The following is a 22,274-nucleotide window of genomic DNA, read 5'->3' as shown; positions in this document are numbered from 1 at the left end:
CTGGTTGCTTTTAACATCTGCTCTTTGTTTGGAGTATCTGCAATTTCACTAGGATGTTTTTTGGAGTGTATTTTGTTTATCCTGCCAAGATTCACTTTATTTCTTGAATCTCAAGATTCAGGTCTTTCATTAAGTCTGAAAACGTCTCAGCTGATAATCTCTTAGAACAGGTCTTCTCCCTTACACTCTCTAGTTGTTCCCTCTGGAATACCTATTAGACGTATGCCAGACATTATTATGCTATCCTCTTCATCTCTAAAGAGTTTTTCATATTGATTTATTGCCTCTCAGCCCTAAATTCATTGCCTCTCATACCTTTTACTGGCTCTAAGAAAATAGATCTGGGCTCTTTAAATGTTTCTTTGCCAGCCAGTATGATGTTAAGCTTTCTCAGTTGTGGCAGCCAGAGAGACACTGTAGGAGAAGGGTTTTACTTTTCCTCGCTATTGCCCTGTGTTGTTTGTCAGAGTACTGCTCTCCGAGGGTTCTCATTCTGTGCAGGATCTCCGTTCTCACTGCCACACCCAGGCCCAAACCCTCTCTAGTCCTCATACAGGCATCAATATCCAAGCCCCTTGGCCACCAAGACCAGCACACCTTACCTGACAGTCAATAGCACCGTTTAGTCCTTTCCCATGCCCTTGTAAGTATTATAGAATCCCTCATCCCTTTTCACATCCTTTCCCCACTCCACAGAGTATTTTCACTCAACTCTGCTTCTTCCTTTTGACTTTCTATAAATAGGACACTTAGAACTATGTTTTAGCAGCTCAGAATTCCTCTAGGCTCTACCCTCATTTTCAACCCTTTATGTAGGTCTAGTTGCTGTGTACTTTCTGTGTTTACTTCTCACTCTGCTTGGGGTTTTATCCCCGCCACCGTGTTTCCTAGTTCCTAGCAGTGCAGCCTGTGGGCAAGCTCTATTTCATCCACCTGCCCACCCTGGCCTCCAGAGTGTCTAGAAGGGAGATCAGGCAGGTGCCTGTCAACCTAAGTGGATCACTAACTTAGCTAATCTTCTGAAGAACAGAATTACGTATAAGGAAAACATACAAGGGAAAAACACACAAAAGAAAATGCAAACAAAAGGAACCATGGACTAACCAGAAATGAGGATTTTAAAATAGGATCCAAAGCATACCTCTATATCATCTTTAAAGATAGCTGGGGCAGGTTTGTATTCTGGATCTTCCACGTCCCTGTTAAAATACCAACAGATGCTACAATTATTGTACTGGACTTAAAAATTTCTCCTGACAGGACAAATGGAATCTTGTTGGAAGGACTTTTTAGCATGTTTTCAGATTGAAATCTCTGTTTGTTAGCCTGTGGACCCCAAGTCACAGCACGAAGATGGTTATATGGCAAGTCAGAAGAAAGCTACTTCTGATTGACTCTTACTACCAAGTTTGCTTTTAAATGTGGTAATATTAACCTCAGCACAGTCTCTTTTGGTAAGAAAACAAAGATAGTAAAGACCTTATGACAGTTACCATGAAAAACATTCTATTTCTCTTCAATCGTAATATTCTTCGTCTTCTTCCCTCTATGCCCTTAGAATTGTACGGCTTTAATGGCCATGACTGTTAAGAATGGAAAAATGAAGGACTCACCACAAGGATGAGGATGGGGCAGGTGGAGTCTCTTCCTTGATCACACCAGTGGACAAATGCTAACTTATTAGAGTTTTGTTAACTCTTTTAGATTGTAAACTCCAATTCTCTTACTACTACATTATCTAACGATAAACATCACTGACAGAATATGCTGCTATTGACAGAGATACATGGAGAAATCAAGGCTCTGAAGTGCACATACCCATCCATATAATCATTTGCCCTCTGTTCTGCAGCGACTGCTTTCTCATCAGGTTTTCCCACTCTTTCCAAGAAGCATAATGCTGGGTCTGCTCGGATAGTGTTATATTTTTCATAACCTGGAGGGATCACCGATTATGAAAGTAAAAAGGATAAAAAGAAAAAAGATGTATGAATATAAGCATGCTTCATATTTATTGTGGATGATGTTCCTGGACTAAAGGGACCATATATTAAAACAGTACAGGGTAAAATAGGTTTTCTAGAAATTATCACAAATATTGCATGGTCTGGCATAGGTATATTTAAAAGTTTAGATTAAATTTATCACTTAAAATGAGAAAGAGGAAAACTGATCATACACAACACACTTTACACAAGAACTCTTCCTGAGGGGAAGTTAGTGAGATTTCTGTCTGGGAGGGGCAGGTCACGTATGCCACCCCTTTCATGAGGAAGTATAGTGACTGACAGACATAATGTGGTAGTTTGTGCTTTACATGATACGTATAATAACATCAGTGTTACTGGAATGAAGCTATAGGTGGAAATCGTTAAACCGAGAACTAGTTGAATTACATTACACACAGAAGACGATTCTACCTACCTTCCTCCTCACTTACCATGTTTAAAAACTCCAATAAGAAGTGACTTATCAGCATCGAAATCCCACCATTCAGCAGGAACTTCTGAGTGGTCTGGTTCTGGGACCCAAACATCAATGTCACTTAAAAAAAAAAAATCGCAATATAGCTCTATGAATTATTAAAAACAAGTCAAAGAGGAGGCAAACTTTACCTAGCTTGTAAAAAGCATTATGGTTTTTAAGACAAAGACGTTATGATTTTATTTCATTGATTTTTTATTTTCCACAATTACCACCAGTTAAAATTATAAAATTGTACAAGATCAATGAAGTTACTAAAAAACGAACTAATGTCCTTATGCTCAACAGAAGACATTTTTCAACAGGTTTACTTTACTCTTAAGGAATCATATTCTTTCCACTGATTTCCTTTAGATATAAACAAAGCATTTTATGGGAGAGTAGAGCCTTACGTCAGCAAACAACTTGACAAAATCAGCTGGTTCAAACATTTCATTTTGTATATGAAGAGACTGGGGCCCCAGAAGGGCAAATTAATTGCTTTAGGCTGCAAAACAAGTCATATCTTTTCTAGACTGCTACTGGTTAGAAAATGCCACTGACAAATTAAGCATTGCTTACAAGCGAAGGAAAACGGCAAGTTTTTGATTCATAATTTGACTAAAACACTCAAAGTGCTATTTTTATGCTGTATATAAATACCATGCCTAAAAATGACAATATGATAAAGTACTTAAACTATAATAAATCCATGATTCTTTGGTAATTTGGCTGTTTTCATGAGTATGAAACAACTACTAAAGAGCATTTATAATTCTGCAAACATAACTTCGTTTGCTTATCATTTGAAATTATTATTTTCCCAGAAACCTTTTATAAGTAACACAACACCGCTAAAAATGAAAATATGCCATGCATAGAAGGACTGAAATGTTTACTTCTTTACATAGTGATTCAAGCACTGTCTCCCTTAGCCTAGCATATAGCTAACATCTGACAATCAGCAAATGAATATCATTAATTTTTACACACACACACGCACACACACACATTCTTATATTTTATTCAACAAAGAAGGTAGAAGGGTGCCTGGGTGGCTCAGTCAGTTAAGCATCTGACTCTTGATTTTGGCTCAGGTCATGATCTCAGGGTCATGGGATCAAGTCCCATGTGGGGCTCTGTGCTCAATAGGGAGTCTGCTTTTCTCCTTCTCCCTCTGCCCCTTCCCCCATCATATAAATAAACACATCCTTTTTTTTTTTTTTTTTTTAAGTTTTATCTATTTATTTGAGAAAGAAAGAGCAAGCAGGTGGAGGGGCAGAGGGACAGAGACAAGCAGAATCTGTGCTGAGCAGGGAGCCTGATGAGGGGCTGGTTCCCAGGACCCTGAGATCACGACCTGAGCCAACGGCAGATACTTAACCGAGCCACATAGTCACCCCAATAAATAAATCTTAAAAAAAAAAAAGAGATTGGACAGCCTAAATTACCTTGGGAAATCAAATTTTCTAGTTGAGAATTTCCCTATTTGGTATTCGTGAATCACCAACTTTCAAAGAATGAGAGATATAATAAAACATAACAAGAATTAAGTAGAATTTCATCTCCTTGTCTTAGCACCAAAATTTCGTAAGTCAATAAACAAAGGCCTGTTGTTTCGAAAAAATGGGAAGTTTCCTACTTACAATTAAGTTGTGTAGCAAAAATTCATTTGTAAGTTCACTGTCTTTGGGAACTCAAAATAACTTTTCATATAGAAATAAACTGATAAATGGTCAATATGTTCCTGAGCTAGTCCACAAGAACCTGATTTTAGCTACTAATATAGTAGAAATAAAGGACAATGGCAATGAAAACATAAGACTTACAAGTCTTGTAAGTAAATAAAACACGAAATACAGATAGGAAATTACTTTTTATTTTTCTTAAGTGTTTGCCAGCAGAAAAAGTTTTTAACCCAAGAAATATGGAGAAAAGCATGGAGACATTTCTCTAGATTCTTAAAGAAAATTTTCTGCACTTAAATGAACATCTTACTACCTTTAATTTTTCTTAAAAACAAAAGGGTTGCAATCACAGTATTTTCTAGCTTACTGTAGGAAAATAGAGAAAGAGTGATTTTCCTGTGATACAATGAAAGCTGAAAAAATGATGAGGAAAAATACAGTTAAAGAAGATATTTACCTTTGATTGATTTTTTTGACCAGGACTAAAGTAAGCACAAGAACCGAAAGATGAAGGCTAGAGAAAAGAAAGTGGGTCAGGTAGTTCCCCTCACCAACCATCAGGTGGCACTCTAAGCTCAATACACTGTGATGATCACCAGCGGTGGAAAGATTTCCTCCTTGTGAAGAGCATATACCTTACCCAGCGTTCCAGTGAAGTACCAAATGCATATTAAGCGTTTGTTAACTGCTAGGGAAAGGAATACAATAAGGCGCATGTGCCCCTGTTGTTGATTTCTGTTTTTAAAGATTCAGTTCATGTGCTGTCTTTTGCATAACGCTGCCTAAAACTTCCCCAGGCTAGATCATTCATTCAAAATACATTTAAACCGCACTCATTATGTGCCAATAACAGCAATAATAAGGCAGACACTCCCTGCCCTTGTGAAGAGGTACCTGTAATACTGCGTGGTGAACACTGTAACAGGGGACCTTGGATACGTCCCTGACCTGGACTTCAGAGGCCAGGAAAGGCTGAGTTGATGCCAGCTGCACAGTGTCAGGGAGGTGAACAGAGGCAAGGGGGAAAGCAAATGTTCCAGCAAGACTGCAAAGGCCTGGAGTATAGTATAGAAACAAAAACTGACACCGCAGAAAAGATGACAGTATCCAAGAAAAGGAGGTGACAAGAAGAGAGCACCTATGAGAAGACATTTAAGAGACAGACTGAAGAGGAGCCCGCAAAGCAGCGAGCAGAAAGCTAAAAAGAACCTCTGCAGGCGAATGCTGTTACAGAAGCATTTTAAGAAGAAGGAAGTGGTCAGTAAAGGTGAAGCAGGACAGGGGCACCTGGGTGCCTCAGTCAGCTGTGCATCTGAACGTTGGTTTCAGCTTGGGCTGTGGGATCGAGCCCCATGTTGGGCTCCATGCTCGGGGGGGGGGGGGGAGTCTGCTTGATGGTCTCTCCCTTTGTCCCTCCCCACCATGCTCAAATAAATAAATACATCTTTTAAAAAAAGGTAAAATAAGACAAACACTATGATATATCCATGGGTTTAGCAGGAAGCATATAGGTGAGGAACTTCTTGGAGTAGGTGGTGGAGTGAGGGGCATTGGCTGAACTGCAGTGGGGAGCACATCATCAATGGGAGAGGAGAAAAAGGAGACACAGATACAGAAGTCTGGCTGTGAAATCAAGGAGAATAATCATATGATACTGTGAAGAGATGCTGGGTCCAAAAGTGGTGGGGGGGTGTGTGTGTGTGTGTGTGTGTGTGTGTGTGTGTGTGTGTATGTCTGTGTCTATGCTGAGGGAGATGTCAACGTGTGAAAATCCAAATGAGAAGCCAGAGAGGGGGAGATTAATGAAAAAGGAAAATATAGGGATAATTCACAGAACGTAGTTTCTGGGAAATCACAAGTGGATAGGCTCCCGTCAGGCCAAGGGAAAAGACGAGTCACTTAGCCAAAAAAATTTATTGGGTGTTACCACAACCCAGATTCAAGATGCTGTGAAAAGAAAGATCAATAAGACAACATATTTAACCTTCAAGCAGCTTAAACTGTAATGAGAAGAGAAAGACATAGAAATAAATATAACTTGAATAGGCATCATGAATGAGATAAAATAAGGTCAAGCAGTAGTGAGTGACTAGGGGAGGGAGGCTGGGGAAGGCCTTTTTGAGGAGGTAAAACTTGAATCCAGCCCTGAATTATCTAAAGAGACAGTTCTGTGGAAGACGAGGTGCAAGAGCGTACCAGGGGGCAGAGCACAGAACGAGCCTGACACGCTGGAGAGACAGAAACACCAGTGTGGCTGCAGCACCGTGGGTGAGGGACAGAATGGAGGAAGAGGACACAAGTTATGTAGGGCCATAGGGAGTACGGATTTTATTCTAAGAGAAATGAGAAAAACCCAGAAGATTTGAAGGAGAGGGGCACCATGGCCTGATTTTTGCTTCAGAAAGATCACTCTGGCTGCTGTGTGAAGGTCAGCCTATAGACAGGAGGCAGAGAGACCCAATTAGGAGGCCACGGCAAAAGTCTAAACATGGCGTAATGGTGGCTTGCACTAGAGATCTGGCAGAGGATGTGGTGACAAGTGCTCAGATTCGGGCGTACACAGTACTCTGTGGAGGTCACAGATGCTCCTGAGGGATGTAAGGGGAAGGGAGCAATCAAGAATGGTGCCCGAGCACCTGGGCGGTCCACTTAGCAGGATGGAGAAGGCATGTGTGTGGGAAGGTGGGAGGAAAAGGGTTGGAGGCAGAAGATTGGAGAGCCAGGGAAACATGAAGATGTCAGGTGGAAATATTAGGAGGCAGCTCTCTCAGGTCAGAGCTCTGGGATGAACATGTAAGTTTGAGAGTCATCTGTTTCTTACTGGATTTGGTCTGATGAGACTAAAGGACAGTACAGCCGAGAAAGAGAGCTGAGGGCAGAGCTCCTGGCCAATCCAATGTAAGAGCTAGGAAAATGAAGAGGAAAGACCAGTGAGGAAAAAGGACAACAGGTGGGTAAGGCTGCATGAATACCTACAGAAGACAGCATTTCAAAAAAGAAAAAAAGGTAAAAGAAAAAGAAAAAAAAGAACATAGCATTTCACGAAGGGAGAAGTAGAATAAGGAGCTGAGAGATCAGGGCATCAGATGGATCATATGTGGACGTAAAAGTCAGTGTCCATAAAACCTCTTCCGCTGGAATAAAGAGAGAAGAAGAAAAGAATGAGGACAGAAAGGGTTAAGTTTTAGATTTGGTGGTGGACGCTTACTCCTGCTGCTGTTGTTGTTATTACTATTATTATTATTATCACTATTATTATAGCTTTTAGTGACACAGTCAAATATTGAGACGAATGGAGGAAAAGCAATGAACTGGCAAAGGTGAATTCTCTACATTTGATGGAATTTTCTTCTTGTGAACTTCACTGAATAAGGCGCCACTTACTGTACAATTTTCTGGTCCTATAACTCTTGCCTCATCATGTTACTGAAAATATCAACAGGTTATTTAACCTACCTTGCATCAACTCCATCAAATACTTTTTGACACTCGTTTCCAATGACTTCTTGCTTTAGATAATACAGCATTCTTACACGAAGCAAAACCCTAAAAATGAGGGAAAAGAAATCAAAAGACACAAAGATATTAATCATTAAAGAAAATTCATCCATGAGGTTAAAATTGGAAAATAATTTGCATACAGAATTTTTATAATTAAATAATAATTACTTCTGATTAAATAAATCTCATTACTACCATATATAGTAAAATAGGTTTCTCCAAAATCTTCACAATCATCATAATTTAATATCCAAGTAAGATATAATGAGATCACTTGGAGGCCAGTTTTATTTCTCTCTCTGTTGATGAAAACAGTGACACAAGAGGTACCATGATTTGCTGAAGGATACCCTGTAAGATTAAGATTAGGATTGGTCCTAGACCACACTGTCTCTGTACTCAAAATCAGCATGCTTTAAGATTTTTAATAAATTCAGAAATATAAACTTTTAATGAGTTGTGTTAAAAATTCCCTACTACCTACTTATTACAGTGGTGTTTTATATGTTTTTTGTATCCTTCATCTTGAAGTAGCTGCTCAGGATTGTATTTTCGAAGCCATTCTGCTTTCTGTATATCAAATGAGCTTGTTTGAGTCTTTACTTTCTTTCCTTTTCGACCCCTGGGTACAGGGGCTGATAGGCCTGTTAAAATGAGAAGGACACATGAAATCAGGGATGATCTGTATAAAGTTTTGCAATTTGAAACATTTTTTTCAATACAAGAAATTTCTGGAGACTTTCAGAGGTCTGTGCAGGCTATACAGAGATCTTTAAAATATTAATGGTAACAATACTGACCCAACTGCAAGGTAAGTCAATACGATGATTGTATATACATATTAACAGTACCCGCCCCACAAGTACTCAACAATTCTGTATCTGAAATTAATCACCCTGACTTACTTTTTGTTTCAAAACACATTATTTTTTTCCAAATGTAAAAACCTAAAGCTCAGATCTGCCCCTTTGCTTTACGTTTAGCTTCCCTAGTTACAAAACAGTAAGTTTTGGCCTCTTGATTTGCAAAACTGGATTAGGTTTAGTCATTGTGGGTTCTTGGTTAAGAGAGCTAAATTCATTTTATTTTTGTGATATATTTCTTTGTGAAATGTTTTTTTTTCTGCAAGATTTTAAGTAATCTCTGCACCCAATATGGGGCTTGAATTTACAATCCCAAGATCAAGAGCTGCATGCTCCACTGACTAAGCCAGTCAGGTGCCCCTGAAATATATATATTTTTTCAAAGATTTATTTATTTGAGAGAGAGAGAGAGTACAAGCATAAGTGGGGGAGAGAACCCTCAAGCAAACTTCCCGCTGAGCATGGAGTCCAACATGGGGGTGGATTTCATGACCCATGAGATCATGACCTGAGCTCACACCAAGAGTCAGACGGTTAACCGACTCAGCCACCCAGGCACCCCTGAAAATTTTTCAAAAATACAAAGAAGTATTCCTACTTTTAATCTTAACATATTCCATATCTGGTCAGTTTTTCATTAAAGGAAATTAGTATGCATAGTTGAAGTCCAATTCAATCCTTCCTTCCCAGAGATAATCACTACCCTGATGTCATACCATGCCTGTTTGTACTCGTAGGTTGGAGAAATATTTAGTAATTAAGTTTTCAGATATTATATAACACAGGCAATTCTGCAACTTATTGATGTGTTTTTTTTTTTTTTGAGATTTATACTTGCTAACTCATGAGGCTCTAATATATCTATTTTCCTGCCATGTAAAAATCTACTATGACTATCATTGAATGTATACCACTGCTTACCTATGAATCTTCAGTGATGCTAGAGTTGTTTCACTTGCAATTTTTAACAATTACTAAAAATACAGTTTTGATTCCTTTAAATTCTTATCTCATGCGTCTTGTCTTTGCTGTACTCTACCAGCTAGGAGTTTCACGACAATGGTAAATAGAAGCTTGATGTGGACTTGTCCATTTCTTCTTAAAATTTTGGCAATTTTGCATTTCTATTTTGAGATTGTTTAGTTTAGTGTATAAAGTTTATATTTGTTATTTCTTTTTTGGGGGGTAGGGGCAGCCAGGCACCCCTTGTTATAGCTTTTTTTAAGGATCAGGCATTTTTATTATTATTGTGCAGGCTCTTTTTGATACTAATTAATGCCTTCCACCTTAAATTGTACTTTGTTCTATGTTACTACTAATACTGTTCTATATTCCAGTCCTCTTCACTCTTTTTTTTTTTTTTAAAGATTTTATTTATTTATTTAACAGAGATAGAGACAGCCAGCGAGAGAGGGAACACAAGCAGGGGGAGTGGGAGAGGAAGAAGCAGGCTCATAGTGGAGGAGCCTGATGTGGGGCTCGATCCCAGAACGCCGGGATCACGCCCTGAGCCGAAGGCAGACGCTTAACCGCTGTGCCACCCAGGCGCCCCCAGTCCTCTTCACTCTTAAGCAGGCCCCACACACAGCGCTGAGCCCAATGCAGGGCTTGATCTCATGACCCCAAGATCATGACCCGAGCCGAAACCAAGAGCGAGACGCTTAATGGGCTAAATCACCCAGGCACCCCTAGAGAATAAACTTTCTGTCATTCTTCATTCTGGCTACACAGAGTTCAGGAGGGTGTCTGGCAATCTGAACTCTCTTTAAACAACTCCTAGTCCTAATCTCTGTCCTTACGCCTACTTCCAGAGGTTTCTGATGTGTCACAAACTGAAGCCTTTGGTAATCTGTGAAGCACATTGGTTGGCTGTCGCCTTTTCCTACTGCTGACCTGAGATTTAGCTCTCTCTGATTGAGTTAGTAGCCACTCATCTATTTTCTTCCAAAATTGCTATTTCCTCTTCCACTCTCTCTCTTCTTTTGAGGGTTTATGCCTATTTATTTTTTAATCATGGAATTAAGTACATTCAAAAATAGATGGAATAATATGATGGGTCACTATGTTCCATCATCCAACTTTCATAATTACCAGCTCGTGGCAATTTTGTTTCATCCATACCCTGTTCACTCCCCAACCTTCCATATTATTTTGAAGTAAATCTAAGACATCACTCATTTCGTTAATAAATATCTGAGTATCTCTTAGTGATAGTACATGGCCTCCTTTTAAAAAATACCATTATCGGTCCTAGGAAATGCAATACTTCCTTAATATTTGATATTCAAATTTACTATTATCTAATAAAGATAATAAAAAAAAAAATCCCCTGGGTTGTTTATTTTGGTCAGGATCCAAATCAGGCCCCCACACTGCAGCTGGGTGAGGACTCTCAAATCTTTTAGGTTATAGTAGGGTTTTCAATCTCAACACTACTGTTATTTTGAGCTGCATCATTCTTCATTGTAGGGAGCTATCCATGCCCTCCTGGCCTCTACCTCCTAGATGCTAGTAACATGCTCAAAGCAGTGACAACCCTGAATGGTGGCAGGACTGGGTGCAAAATCATGCCTGGTTGAGAATCACTGGTTTACAGAGAGCCTCTCTATCCACCCCCCTTTTGTTTGTTGAAGAAACTAGGACTTCTGCCTGTAGAACTGATCAAGCGTAATGCCTTAATTATTTTTTCTTTACTGACATGTAAAGGAAGAGTGATATATTTGTGTCAATCTTCCATCTTTATCAGCAGTCCACTCTTCACATTACTAATTTCATTGCCCCCTAATGAGATGGCCTCCAGTGACCAGCCTAATCCAAAATAGGTGCTTTCTGGTCTTCTCCATCTCAGCACTTACTTATTTCACAATACTTATCACATTCTGTAATTATTTATCTACTTTCTTATTATGTCTGTCTACCTGGCTGGAATGGAAAGTTCCTGAGCTCAGGGATCTTGTTTCTTCTTCTCTTCTCAGTACCTTGCACAAGAAGCACACAGTAGGCCCTATAGCAGGTATTTGTTGATTAAACAGAATAAAACTGTAACACAAATTTGAGGGCGTAGCAATCTTTTTTTTATCTTTACAGAAAATTCAATTACTTTATGCTATGAAAGAATTACTTTATGCAGAAAAGAACATTCTATTAGAAAAGATGTAGAGAAAAAGGTACTTATATATATCTCTGACAGAACTGTAAATTGGTATACCCATATCTGGTGGCAAATTAAAGTACTGATGAAAACTTAAAATGTGCATCAATATTTCCCAACTTTAATATACATACTAATTGCGAAGGAACTTGTTAAAAAGTAGATTCTGATTCAGTAAGTCTGATGCCTAAGATTCTGTATTTTTTTTTTTTTAAGATTTTATTTATTCATTCGACAGAGATAGAGACAGCCAGCGAGAGAGGGAACACAAGCAGGGGGAGTGGGAGAGGAAGAAGCAGGCTCATAGCAGAGGAGCCTGATGCGGGGCTCGATCCCATAACACCAGGATCACGCCCTGAGCCGAAGGCAGACGCTTAACTGCTGTGCCACCCAGGCGCCCCAAGATTCTGTATTTCTAAGAAGCTCCCAGGAGATGCTGTTATTATTAACAGATTACATTTTAGGTACTAAGGATGGAGAGATGCTACATCTCAGCAATTCCATTTCTTGGTATCTATTTTAGCGAAAGATTTATTCACACGCAGAAGGAAAAATGTAGGAGGTTCTTCACTGAAATTTGTTTTTCAATTGTCTAAAAACTGGAAATGTCCTAAGCGCCCATCATTAAAGCAGATGCTAAATAAACTACGGAATATCCACACTATGAACTACTAAAAAGGAGTTTTAAAATGAGATAGATCTACTTGATTACAGATGGGAAGACTGCTGAGACAACAATCTGCAAACTGATACGTATCTGATTAACAACCCAACTGCATGTAAAGCTTCGTGTAAAACCCAACCAAACCGAGCAGCTGGTATTTTCTAATTCGGTACTTAGAGTTGAGGCTGAAGTTTAAGGGTTCTTTAATGTTACCTATAGTGCTTCCATTCTTTATAGAGTACTATGGTAGGTGCTACCTTTATAACTAAAAATAAATTTAAAAAGAAGAATCTTACCTAGATGATTCTGTAGCTCTCGTGTCTGCCCATCTTCAGTTGGAGTAATGAGATCCCATATGAAGCCTTTAATTTTCTCATCTCCTCGGTAGTGAACAAGGCAATATGCTAAGAGGGCTCGGCAAATTATTTCTACATCATGCTCGTTCAGCTGTCTCTTAAAACGACCGTGAGACAGAATCTCTCTCCACCGGCCCCATCTGGTTAAAAAGGTATATTTATATTAATATTGAGTCAAGTCCAGAGAAAAACAGAATTCATAAACAAAATCCTTGAAAACTGCAAAAAACACATGTTGTCATTAACAGGATTTACCTAATAAAGTCCCCCTACCAACCAACCCCCCCCCCGCCCCACCCGGTGAGTAAAAATGCAGAGCCATGGTAGAGTGACTTTGAGTGATCTTATTCAATAATGGATAAAAAGACTATACATTTTATATTACTAAATATGCAAATCTCAGGACAAGGAATTTGACTTCAGTGATACATTTATAATTTACAACTTAAGGATATTCCATTATTCTAATAAATATACATTAAACATAATAAATTTAGGGTACTTTAAACAGATTTTATTGATTCTAACAAGATAAAAACCAATACAGAATATAGTGTATGTTTTCTGTAACTTTATATAGCAGACTACTAACAAGAAACATTAAAAATCGTATTTTACCCATAAACGAGAAGATTTTTCTCTACTCTAAAGCATTCAGTTCTTCCATAGCCATTGGAACGGTCACAGGGTCTCCGGAGTTTGGGCTTTTCATCTCCTTCACTTTCGGCTTCAGATAATTCAGCCAATTCATCTTTTGTTGCGCTAAAGGGTCTTGTTTGCTTCCTAATTCTTGGAGTGTCAATAACCAAGCTGTTCTGTAAAATTTAACAGCTATTACTTGAAGGCCATTTTACTATTTTGCTTACAACAGTGTTTTTACATTTTCACCTTTCAAATGGTACAGAGAATAGAATAATTATAAAAAGCCAGAAAACAGAAATTACTAATAATTCATCAACCTATCAAATCAACATAAAATTTTTTATATTCCTTTAAAATCATTATTATCATACACATATAATATTGTGACATTACAGTCATAGGATGAAAAGAATTTGGTATCTGGCTTTATTATTAATATGAGTTATTGTATTATGCTTCTACAATAGCCATAAAATGTATTACTAAATTACATTTATGCATATTAATTTTCTTTAATTCATAGTTTAAACTGTTTTCAATTTTTAAAATAAATAATGCTCAAATAAATATTTGTAATCTAAGTTTATCCCAAAGATAAATCCCAAAAAGGGGAAATATCCAGTAATGATCTGGTCAAAGGATACAAATATTTCATAGATACAGAAACATGCTTTAGTCTTCTCCAAAAGAGTTTTATTAAAATACAAAAAGCAAGGTAGTAAGTGCATGAACCTCACCACGTTCATTCAGTTTAATTCATTCAAAACAACTTTTAAGTTGACATGCTTTTGACCTTTAATGAAAAATTTCTAAGTTAGGAAGATATACTTTGAGAATATGTAAAAAGTCTGTTTCTCCTGCAGTCTCATCCACTAATTTTAGAATTCATCAATGGATCTTGTCTGCTACAGTTATGGCTGTGGTAAGTCAATAGTAAGATTTTTCTATCTCTTATTCCTTCTGTTTTTGTTAATTGGCCTTCTTAAGTAAGAAAGAGTTGTCCCCTTGCCCTGCCCCAGCTTCTTTAAAACAAAAAAAACCCTAACTGTATTTTTTGAGTAAATTTTCAAACATCTTTTGCCCACAATCTTTTGAGATTTTGATGTTTCCTTTTTTTTTTTTCTATTTTTAAAAGATTTATTTATTTGAGAGAGAGCAAGCAAGCAAGCAAGCAGGAAAGGGGCAGAGGGAGAGAGACAATCTCAAGCAGATTCCCTGCTGAGTGCAGAGCCCAATGCTGGACTTGATCCCAGGTCCCTGAGATCATGACCTGAGCCGAAGGCAGATGCTTAACTGACTGAGCTGAGTCACCCAGGTACCCTGCTTTCAAAAACTTTTTTAGAAATTCATCACAAACTGGAGTTTACTTGGTACAGAGTGTATCATTGTAATGTCCCCCCAATACTAACTCAAAGTCCTAATCATGATTATTAAATAATTCTTCTTCTAATACTATTTCTTTCTCTCTCTTTTTTTTTTTTTTTTTAAGATTTTATTTATTTAGGGGCTCCTGGGTGGCACAGCTGTTAAGCGGCTGCCTTTGGCTCAGTGCGTGATCCCGGAGTTCTGGGATCGAGCCCCATGTCAGGCTCTCAGTGGAGCAGGGAGCCTGACGCAGGGCTTGACCCCAGGACCGCAGGATCACGTCCTGAGCCGAAGGCAGATGCTTAATGACTGAGCCACCCAGGGGGCCCTCTAATACTATTTCTTTATTAAACCTTATAATTTGATCTTTTTCTGTTCTTATTTTATTCTTTGCTCTTTACATCTTTTTCTCAGTATCATGTTGTTTTAATTATGGTTCCTTTATAATATTTTAACATGTTTTAACATGTGGTAAACAACACTAGTCTGTCTTCTCTGTACTTCATTTTCAGAAAAACTTTAAATTTTTTTGTGAGATATAAATAAGAAAATGTAATTGTGTAAGTATTAAATGAATATGTGCTTATGTAAGTTTATTTCTAAAGTGCTTAACTCATCAGGGTAATCTTCAAGGCCTGATGATATGACTCATACCTATGGTCTGTGACACTGCCCATCCCCTCCTCACTAACTGCCTACATTCTGCCATAACGTCACTTCTATTTCTGGAATACACGGAGCTTATTTCCACCAATGGCTCACTGCCATCCCCTGTACCTTGAAAGATTTTCCTCGTGTCTTTACATTGTTGGCTCTTTCTGGTCATTCAGTCTCAGCCCAACTGTCCCCTCAGTGACCTCCCCTACCCACCTGATTTCATGCTGTCTCCACACCTCCTAGCATTCTCTACCATCTGACTATTCTATTTTCTTCCCACTCTGAAATTATGTTATGTATGTGTTTACTTCTGTCTCACCCACCAGAATTCATAAGCTCTATAAAAGCAGTGGTTGATTTGTCTTGAGCACGTGAGCCCTATTGTGAGAAAGGTGCCTGACTCACAGGGTGCTCTAGTTGGACTACTGCATAAATGCATAGGCGTGTCTGTGGATCCCCAATATATCCTTCTGAAAAATCATAAATATACTCTAAGCACTGTTCTGTATCTCCCTCTCTTTTTAAATTTGACTGTTTTGGAGGTCTTTCTAGGTCAGTAGTGCATAGGGATATACATGATTATTTTTACTTACTGCATTAGACAGTAATGGATGTATCAATCCTCTATCGTAAGAGATTTAATTAGTTTACAAGTTTCTTCTAAAACAAGAAATGTGGCAACGAGCATCACTGTACTATATTATCACTGTACATGTGTGACTATTGCTATAAGACAGGTTCCTAAAAGTGCATTTAATATTCTTGACAATTCATTTTTCCAGGGGAACTTTAGATATTGTCTGGTTAAATGAAAGTATTGTTAACATTTTGATTTGGGTTGCATTTCTATGCTTATAAATTCTTAAAATGGTTAAAATATGAGGTTTTCAATTTCCAACTAAGAAATCTTCCAATAAAATTTGATAATTCACTTCACTGAAATCATACACATCTGTCAGTAGGTATACTCCTAAATGTTTTATATCTTTTTTTTTCTACTGTGAATAGATGTTTTCTTCCATTATATTTTTCTACTTCTGTTAGGACTTAGTATTAGTACTTAGTATTTAGGAAGGTTATATGGCATATTTACCTTTCACCCAGTTAATTCATTAAACTCATTTATTAATTTTAATATGGCTTCATGATTCCATTGCTTTTTTAGGCATATAAACATGCCATAAACAATGATGTTTTATAAATATCTTTTCAAATTTTCTTATTTGTTTCATATAGAATTACTTATATTTCTGAAATGTATTAAATAGTAATGATTATATATGCAGTGGTGTTATTTCTCACTGTAAAGTTTTACATTCTAAAAGGCTATCCGTTAAAATAGATCCCATGCATCAATGCTTTATTAAAATTCTTTTTATCATTTAGCTGTTATCTTGATAATGGATACGTTTCACAAACATTGATTCCTATACAATTATTAGACAGGGATCTTATGAAGTAAACAGTTATGTTATTATCAGTCCTAAAAACTGTATTTTAGCTTTTTGGACCTTTCTTAACTCTAAGGGAAGCTATAAAAGAAACAATTTAAAAATGCCACTTTCTTGACTGCTTTTTTTTTTTTCTCCTTTTATATCTGGATTATCATTAACAGGAGCAGACTCCAAGAAAACAAAGTTAAAGAGCAAAACCAAAGTAACTGATGATTTGAAGACATTTTAAAAACTGAAAAACACTGTAATTTTAAGAATATAAATATCCAAACTTAAACTTTCCCTGTGTTACCACCGATCATGGCAGATATCAGAGGCATTAAACTGAAGCAGCGTTTGGCTCAACAGGGGCTCATTCTAATACCCCACATCAATTTACTTATGCAGATACATTTATTTCAGTAAGTACACAGTTGAATACCCTAAAATACTACAATAATATTACCAAAGTATCCCAACAGGTAATTTTTTTTAAAGGGAAAGAAATACTTACTCTGCCACTGATGGCATCTATATCTATTTCTGCCTTCTTAGCCCATTTCTGCCAGAAGTTGGGATCATCTAAGGAAATATCTGTCCGATTTCCAGATGCCACAAAACTAGCCTGAAATACATAATCACAGTTTCTTAAAATGTTATGAAGCTTAGAGGAAAATCTATCACAGTATATTTACAACATTATCTCTTCACATTTCCTGGGGATAGAATTTGAATTCAGCATACACACATTCAAAGGATGTTCCAAATGGGATGGTCTGAAACGTAGCACAGCGTCTGCTCAAGGCAAAAGGCTCACTGCCCACACAGGCTGGGGTTTTAGGAAAAGATTACGGAAGTTATTATTCTTGTTTAACTCAAGCTTTTGGTAAGTAAGGATCAAATCTTTTTGGTCAAGAAACTACACAGGACAGAGTTATGTTTTCTCGAAACACTACATGAATATTAAGAAATTAGGTTAGAACAAGAATTTCAAACCTGCTTTCCCTATACAGTTCATTTTCTGGTATACTACTTTATTTCTACCACATGTTTAGATAGATAAGTCTCCTGAAGAAAATATAATACAGGATCTGAGAAAAAAAAAATCACTGTCTATCTTTACATTATAAACAATTTTACTTACAACAAAAATACTGCATAGTCATTGTAAAAATTTAAGAGATTACAGAGGAACAAAAGAAAATATAACTGATTTATTTTCTTAAATATTTTAGAAATTATACAGTCTTTTAGTTGGAACAAACTTTAGATATTATAGCTCAACATTGGAACTTACAAACTAATAACCATTATTCGCAACTTAAGTTCCTGAAAATAGATACGCCACTTCAAAGAAAGTCAGCAAAGTGCTTTATAAAAATGAAATAAGCAGTGAAGATACATGGTGCTTTAAAAAAAAAAAGGGCCTGACAAAATGCATGGGAACACTTACAAGAATTAAAGGGAAGAATATAGTCACATAATTTTCAAAGGAGAATATAATTGGTAAATGGCTTTAAGATAATGCCTAATTATCTGGGATATAATCAAATGATAAAAATCTTCATTAAAAAACCCATCTTGATGGAATTTTAAAATGCAGAAAATTACACATTAAAGAGATAATAAAACGGCTATAAGCAAACAAGCCATTTATGACATTCAAGAGAAGTTTGGAAGTCTGAAAGTTTGAACAATGGAAAATTGATAATATGAAGGAATTATTGATCAAGATTATGACCTGAGCTGAAATCAAGAGTGGGATGCTCAACCGACTACATCACCCAGGTGCCCTGATGACTTTATTTTTATTATTTTATTTTAATTTAAAAGATTTTATTTATTTATTTGTCAGAGAAAGAGACAGAGAGAGAGAGCACAGCAGGCAGAGGGAGAAGCAGGGAGCCTGATGCAGGACTTGATCCCAGGACCCTGAGATCATGACCTGAGCTGCAGGCAGACGCTTAACCAACTGAGCCACACAGGTGCCCCTATGTTTAAATGTAATAATAAGTATTGTGGTTGTGTTAAAGAAATTTTCATATATATTATATATATGTCTGTATATGTAATATCTGGGATTTCCTTTGAAATAATACGAGAGATGGAAAGGGTAATGATGAAGCTTGGCATGAGCTGATAATTACTGAAGCTGGGTGACAAGTGCACAAGTTTCATTATACCACCGTCTATATTTGTAGTTCGAATCTATATATTGTGTCTCACAAATGAGTAGAAACAAAATTAAAATCCTAAATGCCTCTTGCTGAACTTTAAGATTCTGTTCCTGACACTGCTTACCAAGTAATAAGTACATTCATTGCATCAAACATCCTTTTGAGGCGGGGTTATTAAGATGCTGTGTATAGCAAGTGGTGAAACATTATAAATGTTAAGAATGTACACCTTCCAGGCATTTTTATGAAACGATGGAAATAAATGTTTTAATAAAATGCATTTAAATTTCTTTTTGTTGTTGTTACTTGCTCTAAACTATAGCTTTAATATTGTGAAACTACTAAAAATAATAATTTTTTTAAAATAGTAATTTTTAATTTGTTGAAATGAGTGTAGTAGGGCAAGTAATAGCTCCCAAACATATTTAGGTCCTAATTCTGGATCCTTGTGAATGTTTATGGCAAAAGGGACTTGGCAGATGTGATAAAGTTAATAATTTTTGAAATGGGGAGATTAGCCTGTATTATACAGGTGAACCTTAAATATAATCACAACTGTCCTTATAAGAGGAAAGAAGAGAAAAAGGCTATGTGACAACAGAAGCAGAGATTGGAATAATATGGTCACAAGCCATGAAATGCAGGCACTTGAAAAAGCTGGAAGAGATAACAGATTCTCCCTCAGAGCTTCTAGAAGAAATCAGCCTTACTGACACCTTGAGTTTTAGCCCCGTAAGACTCATTTTGGACTTCTGACATCCAGAACTATAAGAAATAATTTGTGTTCTGGTAATTTGTTACAGTGGCAACAGGAAATAATACAATGAGACACCTCTTAATGATAAACCACTGATTATAAAAACTCCTATCCAACCTAAAAGAGCATAAGCTAACTAGCTTAATAAAATGAAAAGTAGCAGCCATCATCATCCGCATTAAAGTATTTGATGACAATCAAAGTGTTATGATTGAGAATAAGGAACAGACATTTAACTTTGCTCAAGTAATTCCTAAACCATCAAGGGGCTTCTATTTGTTAATTCAGAAATGAATTTCTCATAAGTGAGGACATATGACATCCACACCTTCAAATCTTCATTGATATAAATTCTTCAGTTTCCAGGAACACTGAAAATTTCACTGAACTTCACAGGGTTTTATTTTATATTATAGTTTCATTGATACATGCTTCTTGAGATTTAACAGATCTGGCAAATGAGCATCTGCTTTACACAGGCATTTAACATGAAAAGCCGTTAAAGGGAAACAGATTTTTGAAATCTAGGCTATGGTTGCTAACCTTAAAAAAATTCTATGTTGCGGAGTAGATAATCACTTTTATTCTGCTACCAGGTAACTGCTGATAATTAAAATACTTTACCTGGAAGAAACTGTACTTCACAATTCAGCAGCTTTTGTTATATTCATTATAAGAAAAATGATAAATTTATTTTCAAGTAAAATAAAAAATATTTCTAAATAATCATAGATGCTATTGTTAAAGGACACATATTTTCAAGATGACTTCCAAAATCCTCAAGGACCGTAACAGATTAATGCCTACAGAAATAAAATGCCTGTTGTAGAAGATGTCATCAGGTACAGGTATACTGATTTCTTCCAAATGTTAAATCTTAATATCCTAATTCCTCTAAAAATATTTTTCTTTAAATGTTTTCCCTCGATCATTAAATCTTCTTATTATTTACAAGGGAAGACTTTTTAAATGCAGAAATCCATCTTCCTACATCAAAAGGTAGCAGAAAGATAATGGGTGCCATGGAAGGGCCCTTACAAACAAGCAATCCACTGAAGTTTGGTACACAGACTGCTTTGTTTTTGTGAATTAAGCAATTCAAAGTCTTGTTCTCTACCAGAAAGTAAAGAAACCAGATGAGAAAATTTTCTATTTCTAGGATCCACCTGATTGCCCTTATGAAAATATCTCAAAACAAGGTTTAGGTGATAGAATCACTTATAAATGAAGCTGCCAATAATGAGTTTTATTTGATGGATACGTACTAAGACTAAATAGTCTTATTATGTACTCTGCTCCATATATATAGCTTTTTATAAACAACTGTTTGATAATGCAAAGAAACAGATTGGAATTACTTCACTTATCCAAACCACTTAGAACAATTAAGCATAGAGGAAGTCTTTGGAAATTCCAGAGAAAGTATAAAATACTATTAACTTCGCACCTTCGGGGCCCCTGCACAGTGGTACCATACTCTAATATGCCCAATGTCCACTATGTAGTGGCATTAGCTCGCACTGTGGAAATGAACAAATTCCAAGACCATTCTCTGGACTTCCTCATCTACTGAAGTACCTCTTCAGTCAGCCCTCTTTTCAAACACAAGTTACTCCACGGTTTGAGGGTTTTTCAAATAGAAATTCAAATGCTTAAGTATTTCACATTCTTACAGCACAGCTGGTTATGATTAGAGTACACTTGAATAAAATAATACTCATATAGCACTTTATTGTAAAGTAGAAAAGGCCAAGCAAGATTATGACGCTCTCCTCTTTAAAGACAAGACAGACTCTTAAAGGTTAATTGTCCAAGGTCACTCAGCTTATGAGTCAGAATTCAAATTCTGGTATTCTGGCTTTCCATAATGATTCTCATTAGCACTGTAAATGAGGAAGCCTTGGAATCACCTGTGGTCATTAAACACTTTACACATGTCTACACTAATTAAAAAAGAAAAAAACTTCAAGGAGAGTTTCTCTAGGCACAGCATAACCAACAAAGGTGATTTCTGTACTATCTGTAGACAGTGTGTTGAGGAATCCCAAGTAAACAAGATTTCTCATGAAAGAAGTTAGAGTCCAGTCATGACCAGTTGTAGCTCTCAGCCTTATACTTCTGCAGTATTCCTTTTGTTTCCACAATACTATGTTCTTCTGATTTATTCTCTGTGAACTCTCAAATCTCTGTCTGTATCCTAGGCAACTCTCCTGGGCACCTCTACTTGGATCCCCTGTAAGCACCACCAATATGACAGCCCCCAGTATTTTGTTTTCTCCCCATAAACTTCCTTCTCTTGCATTCTCTATCTTACTTAATGATTCCAAGACCCTCCGAGCATTTGAGCCAGAAGTCTTAAAGTCCTTTTTGACTGCCCCTTCCATACATTTCTACCTGGTCATCAACTCCTGTTGATTCGAGTGGTGCTCCACTACCTCAGTTCACCCATCATCATATCCCATATAAGCCTCTTATCTGGTATCCCTGCCTCCAGTTTTTCTCCTTTCAAACTCATTCTCTACACTGCTGCTAAAGTTAAATTTCTAAACTGCATTCA

General features: G+C 36.9%; 1 protein-coding gene across 19 annotated transcripts in view; it reads right to left on the bottom strand.

Moving 5' to 3' along the window:
- Positions 1-22,274, bottom strand: part of CHD9 (chromodomain helicase DNA binding protein 9) — a 212,483-nt gene that overhangs the window by 30,698 nt on the left and 159,511 nt on the right. For all 19 annotated transcript variants that reach the window (XM_026494743.4, XM_026494741.4, XM_048224064.2 and 16 more), the window contains 8 exons: positions 17,298-17,408; positions 13,305-13,501; positions 12,627-12,826; positions 8,137-8,296; positions 7,608-7,697; positions 2,441-2,544; positions 1,819-1,936; positions 1,142-1,199 (listed from right to left, as the gene is read on the bottom strand). In XM_026494743.4, coding sequence (XP_026350528.1) covers positions 1,142-1,199; positions 1,819-1,936; positions 2,441-2,544; positions 7,608-7,697; positions 8,137-8,296; positions 12,627-12,826; positions 13,305-13,501; positions 17,298-17,408 — 1,038 coding nt within the window. The remainder of the gene's footprint in view (positions 1-1,141; positions 1,200-1,818; positions 1,937-2,440; positions 2,545-7,607; positions 7,698-8,136; positions 8,297-12,626; positions 12,827-13,304; positions 13,502-17,297; positions 17,409-22,274) is intronic.

Source organism: Ursus arctos, unplaced genomic scaffold (assembly GCF_023065955.2).
Source record: "Ursus arctos isolate Adak ecotype North America unplaced genomic scaffold, UrsArc2.0 scaffold_19, whole genome shotgun sequence".
NCBI lineage: Eukaryota > Metazoa > Chordata > Mammalia > Carnivora > Ursidae > Ursus > Ursus arctos.
Note: the sequence above shows the minus strand (reverse complement) of the source record. Positions and strands in the feature narration are given on the sequence as shown.